The sequence below is a fragment of the Harpia harpyja genome, chromosome 17 (assembly GCF_026419915.1).
Source record: "Harpia harpyja isolate bHarHar1 chromosome 17, bHarHar1 primary haplotype, whole genome shotgun sequence".
In the NCBI taxonomy this organism is placed as follows: Eukaryota; Metazoa; Chordata; class Aves; order Accipitriformes; family Accipitridae; genus Harpia; species Harpia harpyja.
Window position 1 is genome coordinate 2,262,036 of NC_068956.1, and position 20,653 is coordinate 2,282,688.

General features: G+C 38.2%; 1 protein-coding gene across 3 annotated transcripts in view; it reads left to right on the forward strand.

The window, feature by feature from the left end:
* FCHSD2 (FCH and double SH3 domains 2) overlaps positions 1–20,653 on the forward strand; it is a 163,648-nt gene that overhangs the window by 125,943 nt on the left and 17,052 nt on the right. For 2 of the 3 annotated variants that reach the window (XM_052812828.1, XM_052812829.1), the window contains exons 11-13: positions 413–484; positions 10,242–10,358; positions 12,061–12,165. In XM_052812828.1, the coding sequence (XP_052668788.1) occupies positions 413–484; positions 10,242–10,358; positions 12,061–12,165 (294 nt within the window). The remainder of the gene's footprint in view (positions 1–412; positions 485–10,241; positions 10,359–12,060; positions 12,166–20,653) is intronic. The other variant, XM_052812830.1, reaches the window with a different exon arrangement.

A 20,653-nucleotide genomic window follows, 5' to 3' on the forward strand; every position in this document is an offset into this window, starting at 1 on the left:
GTCCCATCGACTTTACTAATGCTATTTTAAGAAATAAGTTTAAAATAAGTCTAGATCTTTTAAAAAGTTAACCTTGTGCAGTTTTTTATTACTTGAATTCATTAGTAAACTGACTTGGACAGAGATGTCTTGATCTCCAGTTCAGGTGATTAAATTCAAGAACCCTGCTAATAGATACGCAAGAGTGATTTTTCCAGACATACCAACACCTATAACACAGTTTCCTTTGTCTTTGCATTTTAACAAACTGTGATTTTTATTTTTCTTCCAGCTCCTTTGTATAGAGTCAGTTATTTCTGTAAAGTTTTGGGTTGTTCTTAATACAGTGAGCAGAATCTTTCTACTGTCTTTGCCCTGACTTTCTAACCTTTGCTGCTGTGTGTTTTCATCCTTGTGCAATCTCTGCATCTAGAGTTTTAATGCAGTTCAGCTGGTGGATATTGAGCCCTCACCTGTCAGTGCTATGAGAATGACTATAGCAGAGGTAGTATTTACAATCAGACTTTGGCCTTTGTGACCTTATTAGTATGCATGTGTCTCGGGATGCTGAATTTACACTCATGTAGAGGTGGCAACAGAATGCATCATATATATATATGTGTAAAAAGAAAAAAAGCTTTTTCCACAATAAGACTTAAGTTAAAGAAGGAAAAAGCAATTTAACTGTGTTATTTGTGGGGATCAGCTTCGCACTTATCTTTTGCACTTGCACAGCGTTTGTAATTGATATTCTAATCTTTTGGGGGCATGAATTAAAATTTCACAGCTCAAGATAGTGATGTGTATAATTGGTTACTTCTCTAATGTGAATGGGGAAGCTTGTATAACAACTGGAGGCTATTAGTATGCACTGATGAAATGCACTCCTATTACTAATTTAATTTTATTCTTTTTCCAGAGGGCTATCCCCATGTAAAAAAGAACTGTAATTCACTCTTATTAAACTCCACAACATTAAAAATTACATGATTCTTTGACATGGCACTTGTGTGGTCTGACAGTGTACACGTGTGCTGCTTGTACTGCTCAACTTCAGGAGCTTTTTAGAAGGCAATGAATGGGTCGTTCATGTCTAAAGCTGTCTCAGTACCTCAGGTGCAGTGACTTCTTTACTTGGCTAACCCACTTGGGCTGTAGAATTACTGCATTTCTTCATTGCACTGCATTTTTTGAGCTTCTAGTTGCTTATGTTGTAACCAGTTTTCACAAAAATAAATAAATTATGCAGGCTTCTTTATGATCCATACAGTTATGCTCAGCTAACAGGATCCTGCCTTGTCAATTGGAGGTTACACATTCACCATTTTTAATCGATAAGTACAAGAGAATGAGGGCTTTTGCTCAGGCTTTTAAATTTGTCAGAAATTGTATGTTTTCTAATTAATCGAACAACATTTAATTGAAGAAAAATTATCAAGCATTCTTTTGCCACATATTCTCTTTGTAGATGGTCTGCAGAGACTATCAGTTGGCTTTTGTGGGTTATGCATGATAATTTTCACACTGAAGACTAACACTGAAAGAAATATAAGCGGAGTGATTAATACATCTAATAAAATGTTTAATATTAACCTTTTCCAAGAACAAATTATGGCCTCTCTTAAAACTAAATACCTGATCCACTGTGACTGGGGTCAAAGATTGGAGCATTACTGGAGTGAAATTTTGAGTATTGTAGGCAAGAAGAATGTCATAAACAACATGGATGTGGAACTCACCTACATGGAAAACACTGAATGCTTTTGTAAATTTTAGTTTTACATGGTCCATCTCAAAATTTTGTTTTATGAGGGGAGAGCTGTTGCCAAAGAGTAACGCAGAATGGATTGCCATGCAATCCTCGAGTCAGGTACAAAGCCCACAGCTCCATTTACTTTCAAAATACCCTCAACGTGCACAGTCAGAGCCTCCAAAAGAGACTGTTCCTAAGAAAGGTAGGTATGAAATGGTTTTCTATAAATTTTCAGGATTTTTGTTTTCCCAACATCACACTAACACTGGCTGAAATGTAGACTCTTGAGTGTCCACAAAGGAGACATTTTTTAAATGTTTAAATTTTAAATTTTTTAAATGTTTAAAATTTTTTAAAACAAACCATTTTCCCTTAAGGAAACAGTAAGAAATCATTGATAAATTCCCAGCCAGCTTTAATACTTTTAATAACTGAATTCACAAAACGGATTGGGCCTTTACGGATAGCAAAATGGAAAATATAAGAGTCTTTTGAAATACCTTTAGCCTCACAAGAAAAACCAGTCAGCATATGCTGACCTTACACAGAGGCTGCTGCTATATTCAGTGTAGTCATAGTTTAATCATCAAACATCCTCCCACGAGGCAAATGGTATTTATTAAGTCCGTAGAAATCTATTGCGTTGAAAACATACTGTCCTCATGCTTCACAGATAAGCCCTAGCAATAAGACCAGGGCGAAATATAAAGGAAATTAGCCAGCTTTTCTCTGTTTCCTGTTTGGAAAAGATTCTTTTTCTTTGAATCGCGTGTTATCATGTGAGAAAATGAGCCAGACGACAAAACGCATGTCCATAGTGCGGGGGGATAATGGCAACAAAAAGCTGACACTAAACTTCTGAAGTCTTTTCCTGTTTTTTATCTACATGTTGCCTGTGACTATAGTTTCCCCTGTACATTACTGATGCTGTTGTTTTGTTTGAGCACGCAAGTAAAAAATGTAGCCAAATCTGATTGTATGACAGCTTATCGACATGAAAAAAATATATTTTTCTCACTGTAATTTGCAGAAAAACAACATCTCAGTAAGATCAGTGGGAAGTTTTGCAGGGTCACTCCTTGTTACTTGGATATACAAGTTTTATGGATATATTGTGAGAATTTCACTTCACTATCATATGCAGAAGAGTATTTTGAATTTCGGAGCAGCTTATATTAAGCTATATAATATAAGTTATGTAAGCTATACTTACAAAAGGACATCATTCTTGCTTGTGGCAAGGCATGTTTTCTCAGCTCAGCAAGTGCTCAGGGGTTTCAAAGTAAGTAGAAATTACTGTGTAAATAGGAATCAGGACTCAGTCAAGGTCTACTTTGTCAGACTACTTTTAGCAGGTTTCTGTGCATGCATACAGAGGCAGAGGTATTTACACATTTCAGCATTTATTATTGAATTTATTTAAATATTTAAAATATATTAAAAACTTAGTATTAAGTATGTTTAAATATTTTAAAATTCCTTTGTTTTCTAAATAACATATTCTATTTTTACAATTATTGAATATAAATATTTTATGTTTGATATAAATATTTAAATACAAAAAATGTTCATGAAATATAAACTGCTAGTACAAAATAATCCCTCATGTAAGTTAGCCCAAACTAACAAGTTCAGAGAATGCACTACTTTGTATTTCGAGTAGCCTCTGCTTTTAATACCAGAACAGAGTAAGGTGACTGTTTTTAACTATAACTTTTTTTAAGCTAAATATAGAAAGAAAAAGGTTATTATTCAATTTTATCAGTGTATAAAGTACTACGAATTACTGCTGAGGAGAAATACAGCCATTCAGGTAAAGAAATGTTCAGTAGATGCAAGTGGGAGCCTGGCAAAGCTGTACATTCCCTGTATAATTTGACATGTCTTGTGCATGGCCAACATGACTAAAACCAATTTTACTTAATTCCCCCCCTCCCCAGTCATGGGTAAAATAAGGTCTGAGATACAATACTCATATTTGAGGTTGATGCTGAAAGGTTAGTTTGAAGAAAAGGGGAAGTCCACACCCTAGAGTTACTGGCTCTCTTACCTTGGGTTGAATATTAACATCGTTTCTGATTTACTTTAAGTATAATGAGCTGAAATTAGCTCACTACCTAATTGATTTTATTTTAGTTTGAAGAGCACACTGTTAGTATTCTTTTTTTTACAGTCGGGTAACACTATTGAAGCAAAGCTCTGAATAATTTCTAACAGTGAGACTAGAGAGCAGAAGTCATACTTGAAAGAAGTGGCCACTTAAGAAATAGATCTCTGTTTATATTGCATTGAAAATATCTATGAAATCAATTTCTCTGTGTCAAAGTTGATTCAAAAGGTACTCTTTTTTCCTTTGGTTGCCTAATGGGAGCAATTTTTCTGTATTTCTAGTTATATTAGAATGCACTATAGATTTTTGCAAAAGTTGGATGTGAATGCAGCTGCTGTGATAGCTGAGGCAAATGACAATAATTATGAGGGTGAGAATGTAAGTACACTAACGAAAATGTACTGCACTCTAATTTCAAAATTAATTTCAGTGAGAAGATTAAAAACCTTTAAAGATATATAAGATTAAAACAACAACAAAAAAATATTTGTGGCTTTTAATCTCTGCTATATAACAAAAGTGCTTAATACAAAACCATAAGGCAGTAGGAACAACGAAGCTGTATTAATCACTGACATCTAACAAAACCCAGTACTTTTAAGATTCTAGTCTTTCCAAAAAAACCCCAAACCCCAGAGCTGGGAAGAAACAGAGCTACAACCTTTACAGTAACCCTATCCTAACATGTTTCGCATCAGCTGCTACAACAGTCTTTGTGCATAGTATGTTTCAGAGGAGATTTCTAGCTAATGGTCAGTGATCCCCCCAAATAATTATTGAACCAGAATTAAAAATAAACAGCCCCCTAAAAACCAACTGGATAAATTATTTCATACGTATGGCTGTACAACTGTTCCTTTCATGGGTACTTTTAGTAAGGAGAGTTTCAGTTACACCAGATGTCAGACAATAGCTTCAGTATTTGTTGGGATTTAAATATTTTGCTATAGAAAATTTTGCTATTTGCTTTTAGTAAAAAACATGCAATCGTGGTGGGGCTATTTTTCAGCCCAGGTGGTGTCAAAAAGTCCCAGGATCCTCTTTCTCTGTTCAGATATCCCAGAACCATCTTTCTTGTGATAAGTTTAAATGTAATTATTTTCTTTATTCCCTGCCTGATAGGATGTTCCTTATCCTTCTGCAGCCCCCTGCACTCACCACTGTGAGATGTTAATTTATTAGATTAAAAACCAGAATGTGGTTATATAAAGCATCAGGAGTAGGTTGGTTTGTTTTTAGCTTTATCATAACATATGTACAGAGGTTTACATAACCTATTAATAGTGGATGTACGTCCTTTTTTATTCTTCTGAGTGGGAAAAAAAAAACCTGTATGCAAATAATCTTTATTTTTAAACATGGGGGCTGTCCTGTTTGTAACATTGAAAATTTACTGAAATGCAAGTCAGTCCTAGCTCACTCTCTGCTAAACTAATATTAAATTTGTTCTAGAATAATAGACTAAAATGAGCACCAAACTTGACTCACGATGTTCCTATAACTGCTGTGTTTAGCTGTGAGTTGTGTGAAAAATGTCATGCATATTCCTTCCTCCTCCCTAGAAGTGTTGATCAGAAGGTTGAGCTTGCTTTTCAACATTGGCATGGTAACCTCTTGTTTTCAGCTCTTTAGAAGAAATGGCTATGATTTTTAGGTGTGTTTTGTGTTGGTGATTTGCATGCAATAAATGTTACTGCTTTTTTCCTGTGTTGAAGTGAACATTTTTGGTCTTCAGCTACAAAAATAAGGAGCTTTTAGGCTCAAGGGCCAACTTCTTTTTTGCTCTTAAAACTGTACATGTGCCATCTGCATCCAGATATAACTGCATAAATAAGAGAATGCAAGCTGTCTGTTTGTCCCTGTCATAAGGCAACTTCTGCACCTGCAACAACATTTCAGACAAAAATGGAGAAGCGACATGTGTGTACAGACTAAATGCATTTGTTAATTTAAGAAACAGCATTGCTAGCCTCTAAGCTCTTTAGCTGGTTGGAGTCATCTAGTACTTTCAGTTGGTTTACTGATTGAATTTTTAGCACTAAACACTGCTTTCGCTGTAATCCAAACCCTTCGAGAACAGCAGAATGTCCATCTATGTTTAGCTCAGGTTTTTTGGCTCTTCCTTCATTCCTTGGCCATGGTAAGTGGTTTTGGTTTCCCTCTTTTTTGGAAGAGGTTAAATTGAGTCATTGGACATCTTGCCACCACCAAGTTCCAGTCCTGATAACACTTAAGCAAATGCTTAATTTAGTAAATCAAGCTGGGACCAGATACTTCAGTTCCCCCACCTTCTTTCCTCCCATTTTGATTTTTATGTCTATAGCAGATAAATCTCTGGTTTAGCTCCTTTCTTCATACCTGTTTAAATGGCAGTTGGTTTTTCATTTCTTACTTGATGTACCCCACTAGCCTATCTTTACCTGAGGTCATCCTTGAAGTCCTCCTGAAGTGTGTATTCTTCCATGCCAGTCAGCTTGCTACTGCTCCTCTGCTTCTAAGTTCCTTCACAAGCCTTCTTAAGCGCCAGCAGCTTGGTCTTTTACAGGTCAGGTGAAGTCCCTCCATGGCATACCAGCTCCATTTATTCAGGAAGCATTCCAGGTCCTGACGGGTTTGAAACCTTTCTCCTTGCACTGTCTTCTCAGCCAGGTATTCAGGCTGTGCATTTTCCACCATTTTCTCTGGTTTTGTCCAGCTTCGGAGTCCCTGTTTTCAGCTGCTTCCCCAGGAGACTAAATTTTGCCTCTAGATCTTGTCTCCTGCTTTTGCCTGTATTTTTGGTATCCACACAGACCACAGCTCTAGGTTTCTCCCCAACTCTTTTTATTACCTCATTTTTACGTTGGTTTTTTTAGACCTTTAAGCAAGGGTGAGGTCTGCTTGGATACAATACTGCTTTATGAATAACTAATATAACCACTCTGATCCAATAACAATTCATTTCTTTTTTAGTATGCCCTTAGGAGTAGCCACAAAGTTTGCATTCATTTTTCTGGTCAAGTGCTTTTGATAAATAGATTAAAAACCGAAAACACACTTGGGATAATGCAGAAGGTTATCAAGCAACTGAAAAGAAGTCTGTATTCCTTCTTAATGAAAATGAGATGCTGAGTAGGAGCAAGACCAATGGGAACACTGAAAATTCATTATGAGATGTTTTGTAGGGGAGAGGCAATGTCAAATGATTCTGCTCAGATTTGCAGCTGTTAAGACTCAGCTGGAAGCTGTGGAAGAAGCTGTAAAAAAATGCTTACTCCAATAAGCTGGGGAAAAAACCAGAGGTCAAATGTTATCTTAAGGACTGGATGTGCCTAAATAAATCTGTGTGTTTGTCCTCTTTACATTTTGCAGTGACCTAGTGGAGTAGCTTAATGTAGGTAATTGAAGAGGTCAAGCAGTAATGGAGAAACAAGATAGTATAAAGCCACCTCAATGAAAGCAGGCAAAAGCCAACTTAATATTTAAAGTGAGGGGATAGGTGTAGAGAGCTGCACCTTTCTTTGCTTGGGAGGCAGCTTTGCCTTCCTACCTGTTCATGCCAGAGCTAACCACGTGCTTATAACTTACCTCCTCCTCTTCTTGGCTGCTCTATGTCTTATCTAACAATTGCTTTTACTCTGAAAATACCATTAACACAGGTTTTGTGGCTCTGTCCCATTCCAGTGGATGAACTTCATGGAAATGTTTATTTCTGGCTTTGAGCTAAAATACCTTGACATCTTATGCTGGACTATAAAAGCCTCTTGGGTTTGGGTTTTTTTTTTTTGGTCATTGTGAGGAGCACAGGGATGCTACCTCCCCTCCGCCCCTCTTTTGTTGTCTATTAATGTATACCTTAAGGCATTCTCTAGGGACAAGTTGAAGCACTGCAAGCATCTTGGCTGAGTTACAGCTTCTTGAAATAGAGGCAGAAAGTGGCCCAGGAATCTCCTGAACCATTAGATATATTTCAGAGCCCTGTGGTGGGAGTGTGTGTATTTGTGTGTGTGTATTGGGGGGGGGGGTGTCTTCCTTTCCCTCGCTCGCCACTACCATTGGAAATCATCTGTTTCACAACCCCTTGAATCCACTACCCCCAGCTCTCTTGTAATAAGAGGATGAATAAGAATAAAGGCCAGATTCAATTTTGATGAAAAGGAGCTTAGCTGAACAAAATAACAAGCTGAACGAATTTTTGCCTCATTTTCAATTAAATCCTCTGATAGGCTGTTAGCATAAGTTAGTATTATTGCCTCTCCCATGAGGGCAGCATAATCTAAAGGCTTAAAAATTGTGCTTTCAGTATCACTTCGGTTTGCTTCCTGGTATCTCTTGATTTTACTTTACAGTCTATACCAAATGCTGGTATTAAAATTGTCTTCCTTCCTTGACACAAATTGTACCACTTTGCCAGCTAAAATACCTGCTAACACCATCCCTTCTTCTGCATCTGCTGGGGGCCTCTCACCTAACCTGAAAATAATTCCTTGTCTTTCTGCTCTCTTGCTTACCCTTTTCCTGCTGCCTAACCTTGAATTTCTCCTTCCTAAACAACTTCTGCATACTTGTGGAATCTTCTCTAGTTTCAAACTACACCTGATGAAGAAAAATCCTGTCTTTTGAACCATAGAGCGAGAAATTCATGAAACGGTCATTTCTTTCACACGTGCATACGCAGTCTCTTTTTGTTTTGAGCAGCACTAAGCATACTCTCTCTTCTTGAGTGATAATTTGTAAGGGGATTTTTTCAGTTGATCTCAAAGGTTGTGCAAGGTTCTATCAGCCTGAAGAGGACTTGTGATAAAAAGGAATGCAGGGTGGCTCTGGGCTGCAGTGACTGTCTCGGGAGGGAGATGTGCATGAGTCAGGAAGTCCTCCAGGAAAGGAGTTGTTCTTGAGGATCCCCTTCAGAGTACTGATTAACTTAAATTGGAGAAACCACTGAAATGTCTGTTGTAAGAATCTCTTCTGTTGTGCCAGGAGCACACCCCGGGAAGGTGGGGTGAATATGTCTCCTCACAGCTAATTTTATTGATGGGAAGAGTATGAGACTGGCTCATAAAAAAGAAAAAAATCATAGAATCACAGAGCGGTTGAGGTTGGAAGGGGCCTCTGGAGGTCATCTGGTCTAGAGCCGGTTGCCCAGGACCGTGCCCAGGTGACTTTTGAGTATGTCCAAGGGTAGGGACTCTACAACCTCTCTGGGCAACCTCTGCCAGTGCTTGGTCACCCTCATGGTGAAAAAGTGTTTCGTGATGTTCAGAGGGACCCTCCTGTGTTTCAGTTTGTGCCCATGGCCTCTGGTCCTGGCACTGGGCACCGCTGAGAAGAGCCTGACTCCATCCCCTTCAGGTATTGATACACATTGATGAGATCCACCGGAGCCTTCTCTTCTCTGGGCTGAACAGTTCCAGCTCTCTCAGCCTTTCCTCACAGGAGAGATGCTCCAGTCTTCATGGCCCTTTGTTGGACTCTCTCCATGAATCTTTATTAATAGTTATCGTTATGCAGCATAGGTGTGCTAAATGTGTACACAATACCCACAAATATAGAAGGAATATCAGGAAGCCTGCTTTAGTGGAAAGGTGGAGACTGATTTACATCCTAAACACTGAGATGTATATGTGCATGCACTGGGTAGTGCACTAATGGAAATTATAGAAGGATTGGGAATGATTTCTGTAATTAAATTCTGGTAAGCCTGTTTTCAGAGTTTCAAGCGTGTTCTGTTCAATCTGTAGACAGTAGAGAGCTACTTCATCTTGGTTTAGTTGGAATTTCTTGAGGGGGAGAATTTTTGTTGTTATTGACACAATAAAAGCAGGCATAAGATGAAACAATATCAAAAAATGTCACTTGAAATGTGAGTTGCTGTTTTGCAGACAATTTTTTTTGGACAGAAATTGCTGTGCTATTCTAAAATGCTTGATGGCATTATGATTTGATCACAAATTACAAAAAATGAGCCTAAATGGCCCATTGGATCACACTTAACCTTTTGTCTTTGCTTCCTATGATGCATGTTCACTTTAGAAATTAGGTGACTTCCTTGGCTAGTTACCCTTCGTTTCTTTGATATGTTGTATGGGTGAAACAGTATTTCAGTTTTATTCATCGTGAATGCCTTTCATTGCAGTAGAACTGTGTTTGCTATTCACTGTCACGCTGATTTTCCTGAAACAGTTGAGTTGTGAATTCTTGTGAACTTTGATTTGCTTTCGTAGTTGGCTTTCCACAACATGGTATCATCACAAAGTTCATAAGGAAGAGAGTTGTTTTAATTGAACCTCTTGTTTTGTATGAAACAAGATCCCAGGCTGATAAATGTAATATAAAGTTATCCTGTAACTAAATATCATCATATCTGCAGAGTTAGCCCCGGGTCTATGTCATGACTCGTTCTCTTGTTTTCTGTTCCAGAGTCGACAACTGGAATCGGAAACTGGAACAACTGAAGAGCACAGCCTCAACAAGGAGGCTCGGAAATGGGCTACCCGGGTAGCCCGTGAGCACAAAAACATCATCCACAGTCAGCGGGTAGGTTAGGAAGACATTCGTTTACAGATTTTATTTGTTGCAGCTCCCCACTGCATGAAAGAGGAGCTGCTGCAAGCACTAGGGAATTACTTTTGTTCTGTTATCTCTCTGGGCAACCTGCCATTTTCATCTTAGCCTTTCTCTATATGATACACTCAAACAGCTATGTTAGCAGCCTCTCAAACTTTTTGGTTCATCAATATGTTTTGTTATTCCCATACAAATCTGAAGTTACAGCTTCTACTTTACTGCAAATAACTTATAGACCTACCTCTATTCTGCACAGCATCCTTCTGTTCAAACTAAAGTTTCAAGGATTCTCTTACCTCCGCTATATCCCATAGAAAAAAATATATTCAGTTGGATATCAAGTCTTCTCAACACTAGGAAAATCCACGAGTAATGTGCACTTAAATCTAATGTGAAGACACAAAATTAAGACTGTATTGATAAATTTATTTCTACATATGTGGCTCAACATAGAAGAACCTAGGGCTGTATTTGGGTGTCCTAACTGAGGCTTCAGGTAGCTGTATTTTGGAATGCAGCTGAGACTGCCTAGGAGTGAGAATAAAATCAGCCAGTAGAAATGCATCCCTTGGGTCACCAAGTTCCTTAAACATCTGTATCAAGGCTCTCATGCTCTTGTTGAGAGAGAATGTTCGGACTCAAGCTACCTTCTTGTGCTAACTTCTGACTAAAAACATGTGTTTCACATGCTCAGCCATACTAAGCCTAACTTGCATAGACTAAATTCAGTTAATGAGTCTATACTACGGTATCTGTAATATTCAATGAGCAGCTGCCCAGGAAGTGGGGGACCTGGCTTCTAGTTCCACTTTAGTCTTTAGAGATTTGAGCCATTCCTCAAACTACCCAGGAGAATTCACCAAGCAAGAAGCAAGACCAGAGTAGATGTTTACCATCTTACCTGTCTTCTGCTGAACCTGGGTCACTCTATAGCAAAAAACCAGAAGTTGTAGCACCAGACAGAGGGTATTAACAGAGTCTGTAACCAAAGTATGATAGGAAAAACTCTCCTCAGAGGAAGGAAGGAGCATCCTGGATTCTGGTCCTAGCACCTGATGCTCCTTCTACTCTTTCTCCAAAGACTATTTAACACAAAATGCATAAACAGTCACTGAACCAGGCACAGATTTGCAGACAACTGGTGATGATTTGTGCAGTCACATGCTTTTGTTATTTTTCATCTTACAGTCAACAAACAAGTTCGTGAACCTAAGAAACTCCAACGTGTCTTCTGTGATTCAGCAAATTCTCCTCTGGACATAACGTTCCTGCAAATGCAGGAAACCTGTCTTGGCTTCCTCTACAGCAGGGCTACCATTAGCAACTTCTCTCTCCATGTTTAAGATGCTCTTTTTCATCCTGATAGAAATGCAGAGCAACACACCCATTTTAAATATTTAATTATCAACATATAGATGAGTTGATTCATACCACAATATCATGTTTTTGTGAAGATGTTGAAGCGTTCCCCTAAGTGGAATTTCCATGTGAAATACTGTCCTTTTAAATGGTGTTTTGCCTTGGTCATCATCTTTTTTCCTGGAGTGGACTATTGTTGGTCAACCCAGCATCTAATCAAACAATAATTTCCCTCACTTGTCATAAATATTTACCTTGTAAATGGCTTGCTAGCATTTACTACATCTGTGGTGTTTTTTCTTATTTCTGACAGACACTTGAAGAGCTAGAATGCCATGGGCCTGTGATGTCTGAGCAAACCCGAGCAGAACTGGAGCAGAAAATAGATGAAGCCAGAGAGAGTATACGCAAGGCTGAGGTAAGAAGGAAATTATTTTGGCATGTTCAGCTTCTTACCACAGAAGGATTTATGTTACAGCTATTTAATTTTGTTTGTGGAAATGGAAGCTTTTAGCATCAAAAATCAGGGAATTTCAAGATGTCATTTTTTCCCTTGGTTTCATACTTCTCAAATCACTGAACCAACTTAATCATAAGACTCGAGATTAGAAGAGTAATATTAAAAAAACCTCCTGATGAAGAGTGATTAAACTTGCTGCGTTTTCCGCTATTGTGCAAAGGTCAAGAATCTCTGTATTTAGGGGCTTTGTCTTTAATAGAGAAAGAACAATCTCAAGTTTACTAGTTTCCTTCTGCCTGAAGGAATTAATACCAGAAAATGATGATCATACCTCTATCTTCACACGTTCTGGCTTCTAGAAGGAACTGCCACATGCTGATGTGCCTTCTGTTCTAGTATTTTTTGATGTACATGTTAATTTGTAATGTTGATGGGAAAACATTTGAAATAATCTTGGCATGTCTTTCAGCTTTTACTCTGAGGTACTTTTGAAAAGGTTACAGAGCTTTATGGGACCTGTTCTGGGTTAAGAAAGACTCAAGAAAAGATAAACTAGCTTCATACTTGACTGCCAGTGTTGGATTGGTAAAAGTTAACTGTTTTCATGGCCAGTGATTCAAAAACCATGTTGCAAGCAACAGGAACTAATCTATTAGTTTTCGGCTGAGTGGGTTGCTTAATTAAAACTGTAGAGCAAACGTAATTGTTTCAGTTAAGTGCTTCTCATACTGCTAGATATTCAGAGTACCTGATGTAATTAGGAATGTGATTTACAGTTCAAGAGGTTAGAAAATGTAGAGTAAAAATATGCCTCCTACGGGTGTGATAAATGTTAGGCTCTCTTTTTAAAACAAATTCAGAATATGCTCTCTTAACAGGAAGTGTTTTAAAATGCAGTAGGCTTTTATTTTGAGTAAACTATTTCAGACAGACTTATACTCCAAAGTACTTCAGTGTATATATAGTTAATAATTAAATATGCAAGGAGAGAGAGCATGAGAATGAAAGATAAAAGCAGCAGCAGAAAGAAATAAAATCAGGATAAGAAGTTGCAGAGGAGAAGGTTCTCACATAAAGGTATTATAAAAACTACAAATGAAATCAGTCTGGAACTTAAGTGTTTGCAAGGCTTAAGAATGCATAATTAAAAGAACCCAATGAATCAGTGGAAACTGAGCAAAGAGATAACATGTTTCCTTGGTGGAGGTGGTGGAGACAAAAATTGACAGGAGTATTTTTTATTTGTTAAATTCTAGTAAGTTAGAACTTTGAAAGTAAGTGCCACAATAGTAATGGCTAAGAAGGATCACCGCAGTAGAAATTAGGCCGTGGTCCTGTATGAATGACACAGAGACCACAAAGGCAGGGGTAACACGCCAGTTATTGTCTATGCAGATACAGCAAAGAAGAAATTTAAGAGCACATGAGGACTTTTGCCCAGCACAAGGTTGGCTTTTCTTGAGAGAATTGGTTAAAAGAGCTTGAGACAAAATTGCAAGTTGCCTTGGCCGCAGCCACAAAATATAACTGAGAATAGAAGGAAAGTGCCAAGAAGTGGAAGGTTTATATATAAAAAAAAGAGATGTGAGATCTGAAATAAACCCTTTAGGGTGCTGTAGAAGGCAGCAGTCTTTTCCAAAAACAGAGGGATGGATAGAGCTCCACTGGGAAACATACTGGGAAACATTATTTATAGTATAGAATTTTTTTTAAGAGAAGCTACTAAGTGAGTTTGGTAAGCTTTTTTACTTTTGCTTAGGGGTGGCCTTTTCTTTCAGCTTCAACCCTTATTAATCCCCACTCCTCTAAGTGGCACTATTAAGTAATTTCAGGACCATTAATTAGACAAGAGATTTTTGCACACATACGATCCATAGAAGAATAAACTATGTAAACTTTGAGTAAAAATGTTTTCTTTTGTAATGCAATTATAATTCTTTTCAGTATGTGAAAACCAAACATTTGCAGCATTCCTGCATATTTAAGTGCAGCTGATTAAGTTGGAATTACTGATGGTTGGGTAGGGGAATGGTATTTGTGCAGAAGGTTACAATCACATATATAGGCTGCAGGGGAGCTGTGGAACTGCCCTTTCCCTGTCCTGCTGCACTGTGTTTGGATCAAGGAGCTGCAGCTGGTAAGTAAAGCAAAGCAGAGACACCCCTGATTTAGCACACTGCTTCAAAGATGTCCTTCTCAGGATAGCAAGTGGGGAAAGAAGGGTGTCTGGAGAGTTGGCAGGAGTCAACAGTCAATTATTGAAAGGACCTGGCTTAGGAAGGAGAAAGATTTTTCAGCACCTCCATGTTAGTAGAAAAACAGGACTTGAAAAGTGGAAAAAGAAAGATTACACAGGCTTTGTTTCTTTTTTGTGAAAGTCAGTTTTGATGTATGTATTTTATAAAATAAAACAGAAAAAAAAAGTCCCCAAAACATGCAAAGAACTGTTAATTGGATTTACATTTGCAGCTGTTACTGAAGGCATAGTATTTTACAGTTACCTGATACCATACATGGTTGCACCTGTGTGGACAGCCAAAGTAATTTGCCCTTTAACACTAGTTAGTTCATTATCACCTTGTCACATTAAACCTTACCATCTGCAAAACTTTGTGGATACTGCTGTGATTGTAACTGGAAGAGTAATATGTTCTGGTGCCATGTCTGAAAGTGTTTGATGGTAACATGTAGATTTTATTTTGCTAAAAAAACCCAAAGTGTTTTATTGGGAAGGTAGCAAAGCAACTTTGCTTGCAACTGCAACAAGTGTTGGCTAATGTACTGTTGTTTCTTGCCATGATCGTCAAGTCTCAGATGTGGAAATCTCCCTTTTATTCTAATTGAGTAAAGCAGCTAGAGGATAGTACACCTAGAAGATGACAAGGGTTACAGGGTATGAATTTTGTAACCTTGAGATAATTTCCTCAAGTCAATGGTTGCAGCAACCTGCGATACCGAGAGAGCAGCGTGTGTAGGACTTACTGTTTCTAAATGATCATGTGTGTGTACTGCTAGCACTTTGAAGACACACATTTTGCTGAATGTTATTTGTAAGCCACGTGCATGTGTATGTACACACACTTTCTCTCCTCTTGTGGTGTGTTAGATAGTGTGTACTGTCGTCCTCATTCCAGAGGTGTTCTCCCTTCTTCCTTTTGGGTTTTTTTGTGTTTTTCTCTTGAAACGCTTTTTATTTTTATTTCCTTTCTGGAGTAGCGTGCCTGTTGTTCTATCCCAGTTTGGCTTCTTGACACGCTCTTTGGTGCTTTTTCCTTTGCAAATCTACTCTCTTCCTCCTTTTGTTTCTTCATCATTTCTGGAGGAGAAGATAACTTCACAAGCACATTGGGATTAAATTTTGCCTTTCTTCTGGCAAAGCTATTTTGGGCATTGCTAGATGCTTCCACTTGCATGTTTCTCCCTGGTGAATTCTACATTCTTGACACATCGCTCCAGTGCCAGCCTGCTTAACGATCAGAAGACAAACCAGTCTGTATGTGCCATCTAATACAATGTGAGCTGAGTCAGAACATTTTAGAGATGATACATATTGGTAATGCAGTTTCTCCGGGGTGTATTGTGCATAGATGTATTCATCTCATTGCCCTCTTCCTCAGAGACCCTGAATCCTTTGAAATCTAATAACTGAGAGGAACCGAGAAACTGTACTGCATGTGTAACTTACATATTTTCTGACAAGCACGACGGGTGTGGAAGCAGGCGTAATTTGAAGGTACAGCAAGGAAATAGAGTAAAAGTGTGCATAGGATCAAGACATATTGAAGAAACTGAAGTTTTTCATCTTCTGCAAGATGCATTGCCTGAACATAAAACCTTAGATTGGCACATTCACAGCTCAGTGGGTTATTTTTGATCTTTTTCTCCCTGGGATAGGAGGTATTTTTCCTTGTGATGTTTCAGGGAGCAGACTCCGTGATTAAAGTTTGGAGAAAAATACGGCTTACACCAGAGTGCTCCTGTACAATTGATACATGGCAGATGATATGCAATGACTGTAACTGATAACCAGAACACATATTTTCTTCTTAAAAATGGAAAGTTTCTGTTATGTTAAATGTTTTTTGTTTGTTTTGCTTCCTTGTTTTAAAGGAAGTGTTAGAATATGTCTGATAATAGCTCTGGCACTGGCAGAGTGCTAAAATTGACTGTGGTTAATGCTACACCATAGAGTTTAGATCCAGAGGAACTCCATCCTTGTCAAAACAGCATTTGACCACTGCTGCGTCAGGGATGGATTTTGATAAAGGCAAGCACTGAGGGTGCTTGTTTAAATTGAAGGTGGTACAGTTCAAGCATCATCTGTAAAGGAGGTCAACACCTTTGTAATTCAATAATTTGAGAAAATAAACTATTCTTGTAGCTCCTTGGCACTGAACCAACCAACTCAGGTAACTGAACTAGAACTTCTGTATTTTAAGGTTTCATTTTTGTGACAACAGTAAGGTTGGTTGCTGGGCTTTTTACAGCTGTTAGTTCAGCCACTTGGATAGAATCATAGAATCATAGCATCATTTCGGTTGGAAAAGACCTTCAAGATCATCTGATTTGCCTTAAAACAGCTTTCCATTTCTCCTCTGCCTGCGTCCCTTTATCTTTAAACTATTGGAGACAAAAATTTACTCTCTCCACTGATGTGTGTTGCAGAAATAAGGGGAAAAAAAAGTTGAAGCTATTTCCTTGGTTTCTATAATCCTTCTTTCAGCCTGCATCCTGGACCCTGAAGCTGGGTTACTTGAATTCTTCCTCTCATCTTACTTTGTCTCTATCAAACTAAAGACGCCAATACTTTGATAGCCTGGTGTGAGTCTCACCAAGCAGTATTGTTGGTCCCAGGGCTGACATAATTTTTCTCAGTGATGATGGGAGATTTCCCATTTGGGCTCAGGTCTATGCTCAAGGAAGGTCTTGGGGTCTCCACGGCAATTAGTCCTATTTCCACTTAATTATAGGGGGATGTATTTTGTCTCATCATTAGGATATCTACAACTCTCAAGAGAGTATTCGTACCAGATAAGATTTGATTAAGACTCATTATGGTGCTGCTTACTTCGTTTGATTAGTTCAGAAGCTTAGGTCCATTTTTAATTGTAAATGGAAGGCTGTTTTCTCCCTCCCCTTATATTTGGCTATGAATATTTATTACTGTGCTGTGATAACAGTTGTGTTTGCTGGCTTGGCTCCTGTTCTATCTTAAGATCTAACCTATTAATTGTATGCTGCATGTGGTCCTACTGCATCTCAAGTAGACGTAGCTACGTTTGAGCCTGTTGTTATTAGTGTGTTCTTGCAGTTGAAAGGTTCAACTGCAAGAGTGGTGTCATTCTCTGCTCATAAGGAATGTGAGAAAAGCTAATTCCATATGCTTCACTAAAATAAATGAAATGGAATAAGGCTACCAACCCCCCAAAGTTGAATTTGTAAAATGTCACTTGCTACCATCTATAGCTTTGCTCAGGAAACATATGCTTGGGAGAGCTGTGCTAAGTAAACAGATTGCCTTCTCAGTATGAGATTTGTAGGAGCTGTTAGTCTTTCTGGCTAGGTGGAATGAGGACTAGCCTGGAAAAATGCCGCCGACATCCACAGATCAGGAATTTTGAACTCTTTTGGTGAAAAGCAGTTTAGTGAGGACATCTGCAGAGATGAGAATGTCGTTGTTGAGAAGAACAGCATCAGAGCCCTGAAGCTGTATTATGGTATTACGAAGATGTACAAGTCTTAGTACTTTATCACCTGTATCCAAACATTTAATCATTCTGACTGCAGTGTTGCAAAAATTATACTGTCGCATTTGAGAGTTTTTATCTTGAATTAATACTTTCTGATAATTATTTTTCAGGGACTTGCTGTAAGTGAGAAATTTGGAGAGCATGCAGTATGCTCAGATCCTGCTTAAATATTTCACAGTGTATTTTTTTGACAAACCTGCCTGTTCTGGCATGAGCGATGAGAAAGGAAGTCTTTAGAAGACTGGGATATATGAATTCACATAATAATAAAGGATATTTCTTTCATTAGTGGACATTTAACAGAGGAAGGTATTTTGTGGGATGAAGGGGCAGGAAAAAACACAGAGATGTTTTGAAGCTAATGATGAAATACAGTCGTAAAGATTCCTGTAAGGATATAGTCAACTGAAGAGCCATACTTGCTCTCTATATATCTTACAGATCCCTATGTACTGTAAAGGCTAGATATCCTTATTTATGGAAACAAATGGATAAGTCATTTTGAAAACATCCTACAGATAATAGTCATCATGACTTTAAATGTTGCTGAGATGAAGAATAATTGCTGTAGGACTTCAAGCAGTAGACTCTGTTTCAGATCTTTTTGGTAAAGGGATCAGGGATTAGTCTGGGCTACAAGAATATTAATGTTGCTTGTTTTGTAGATTTTCTCGTTGTCTTTTTTTTATTTAGTTCTTTTGAAAGGTGGATCACACTGAAAATCCAACTCAGTTCCTTAAACCTGTGGTTTGAATGTAGTGTCATTTCATAGAGTCATTCAGGTTAGGGGCTTTGGGGATGTCTCTGGTCCAGCCTCTGCTTAAATCTTACTGAATCTTTTGACTACGAAATGCATAGATCTTTCACTATATTAAGAACCAGTATTTATTACCAGGACTGAAGAAATGTGTTAATAAAGGTTTGCATACATACCTTTTATATACATTTCATTTTCTACTTAGGAATTTGGGTAATTTCCATTCAGTCCCATTACCAGTAGCCTGGGAACAACTTCTTAAACTGTACAAAATGCTTCAATACTGCTGTCATCTCCTCTCATCTCCTTCCCCACCAACTGCTTTCTCTGTTTAGGAATCTCTAATGTTTTTTTTATGCTTGAGCTAGGGAAAAATCAGCCTGCCAGTTGGGCTGGAGCTACGCAGGTGGGCTCTTCTCCACTAATAGCTTCACTTCTGTTTTCTTACCCTTGGCATTCACTCTTGAGACACGTTATCTGTGTCAGCGTTTCATTTCCTGTTTGCTTCACCCTAACAGTCTTGTTTGATTTAACTCCATGCAGAATATTTAGCATATAAATTAACTAACTCTGCTGTAATATCTGTAGAAACTTCCTGCCCATCCTCCCGCTTAAAAAAAAACACTCAGTGTTGTATTGAAAAATGTCATTTATTAGCTAGTTCCCTAGCTGATGCAGAAAAAGGGTTGGGTTGGGGGTTTTTGGTCCTGGCCAGGTGAATTCCTAGGGGCAGGTGCTTCCAGGTTGCTGCAGGACTCTTTGCTCTGTTGCAAGCAGTGTCTGAGCTTTGCCTGGAGCCAGGTAGCAAGTGTATTTTTTTGGCTGCAGAGAAGACAAAGGAAACACAGGTTGGAGCAGAATGTCCTTCTTACCTGTTTTTTTATAAATCTCTGGCATCATATGGTCTTGATTTACAGTACTGCAGGTGAACATTGTACAGCTAAAATTACTGATAGACTCCCCTTTCAAGGCTGAGCTCAAGTTTGTGCCTCAAGGATCAAAATTTTAGGTGAGTCAGGTTGGATAGGATTTTTTTTTTTTTTTTTTTTTTTGCTTGGGGTGGTTTTGGCATAGCCATAGCTAACTTTCCACCCCAGACATCAACAAGGCAGTGAAGGTTGAACTTCATGGATTATTGGCTCACGTATCCCTACTTTAATAGCACTGGACTCCGATTTAAAACTGATTTGCAGGGGAGGGCTTACGTTGGGTTGTGAGAAATTTGTGGCATTCCAATATTTGTTTTTACTATACTCACAGTTACTTCTACCTATCACTGTGCAAATAATTCTGGTGGCCCAAAATTTAAATGTACAGCATTTCTCATTAAAAGAATGGTTTCATTTTCATACTTTTTTAGTTAAAAAAGCCTAGAATTTAAACAAAAATTACTCTACATGGGAAAAATAAAGATAATCTCTTTCCAACCTTTCCATGTTGTTTTCTTCTTAGCTAAAACAACTTGCCAAATGAGACTATCCAACCCACTAATTTTGTTCCTGCCACTAGAAGAAGGTTGCAATGGAATAAAATATTTCTCACAAAAGATGATTTAGGCCTACTTGTAATCCTAATTTAATCTGATTTTAATATCTGAATGTGCTCATAAGTATAACCTTTGTCTAAAATAAATAATTCTGAATTCTTTAAGAGAAAAAATATGGTCTGGGCAGTGGGCTTCAGGTGGCTTTAGTACAGATGAAAAAGCGCAGGGATGTACAGCAGGGAGAGAAGCACACTCTGATGGGCCGGGGTCATGGTCTTGTTCTGCACCTTGAAAAATCGTGGAAAATAAAGCAACTCTACTTTCAAGAAACTCCATTCAAAACTGATCTAACAACCATAAACCAAAATATTTAAGGGGCCACATTAGATCAGCTTTGGTGTATTTCTGTGTTTGCTTTTTACCCCAACACTTTTATAAATTACTTTAAAAGAC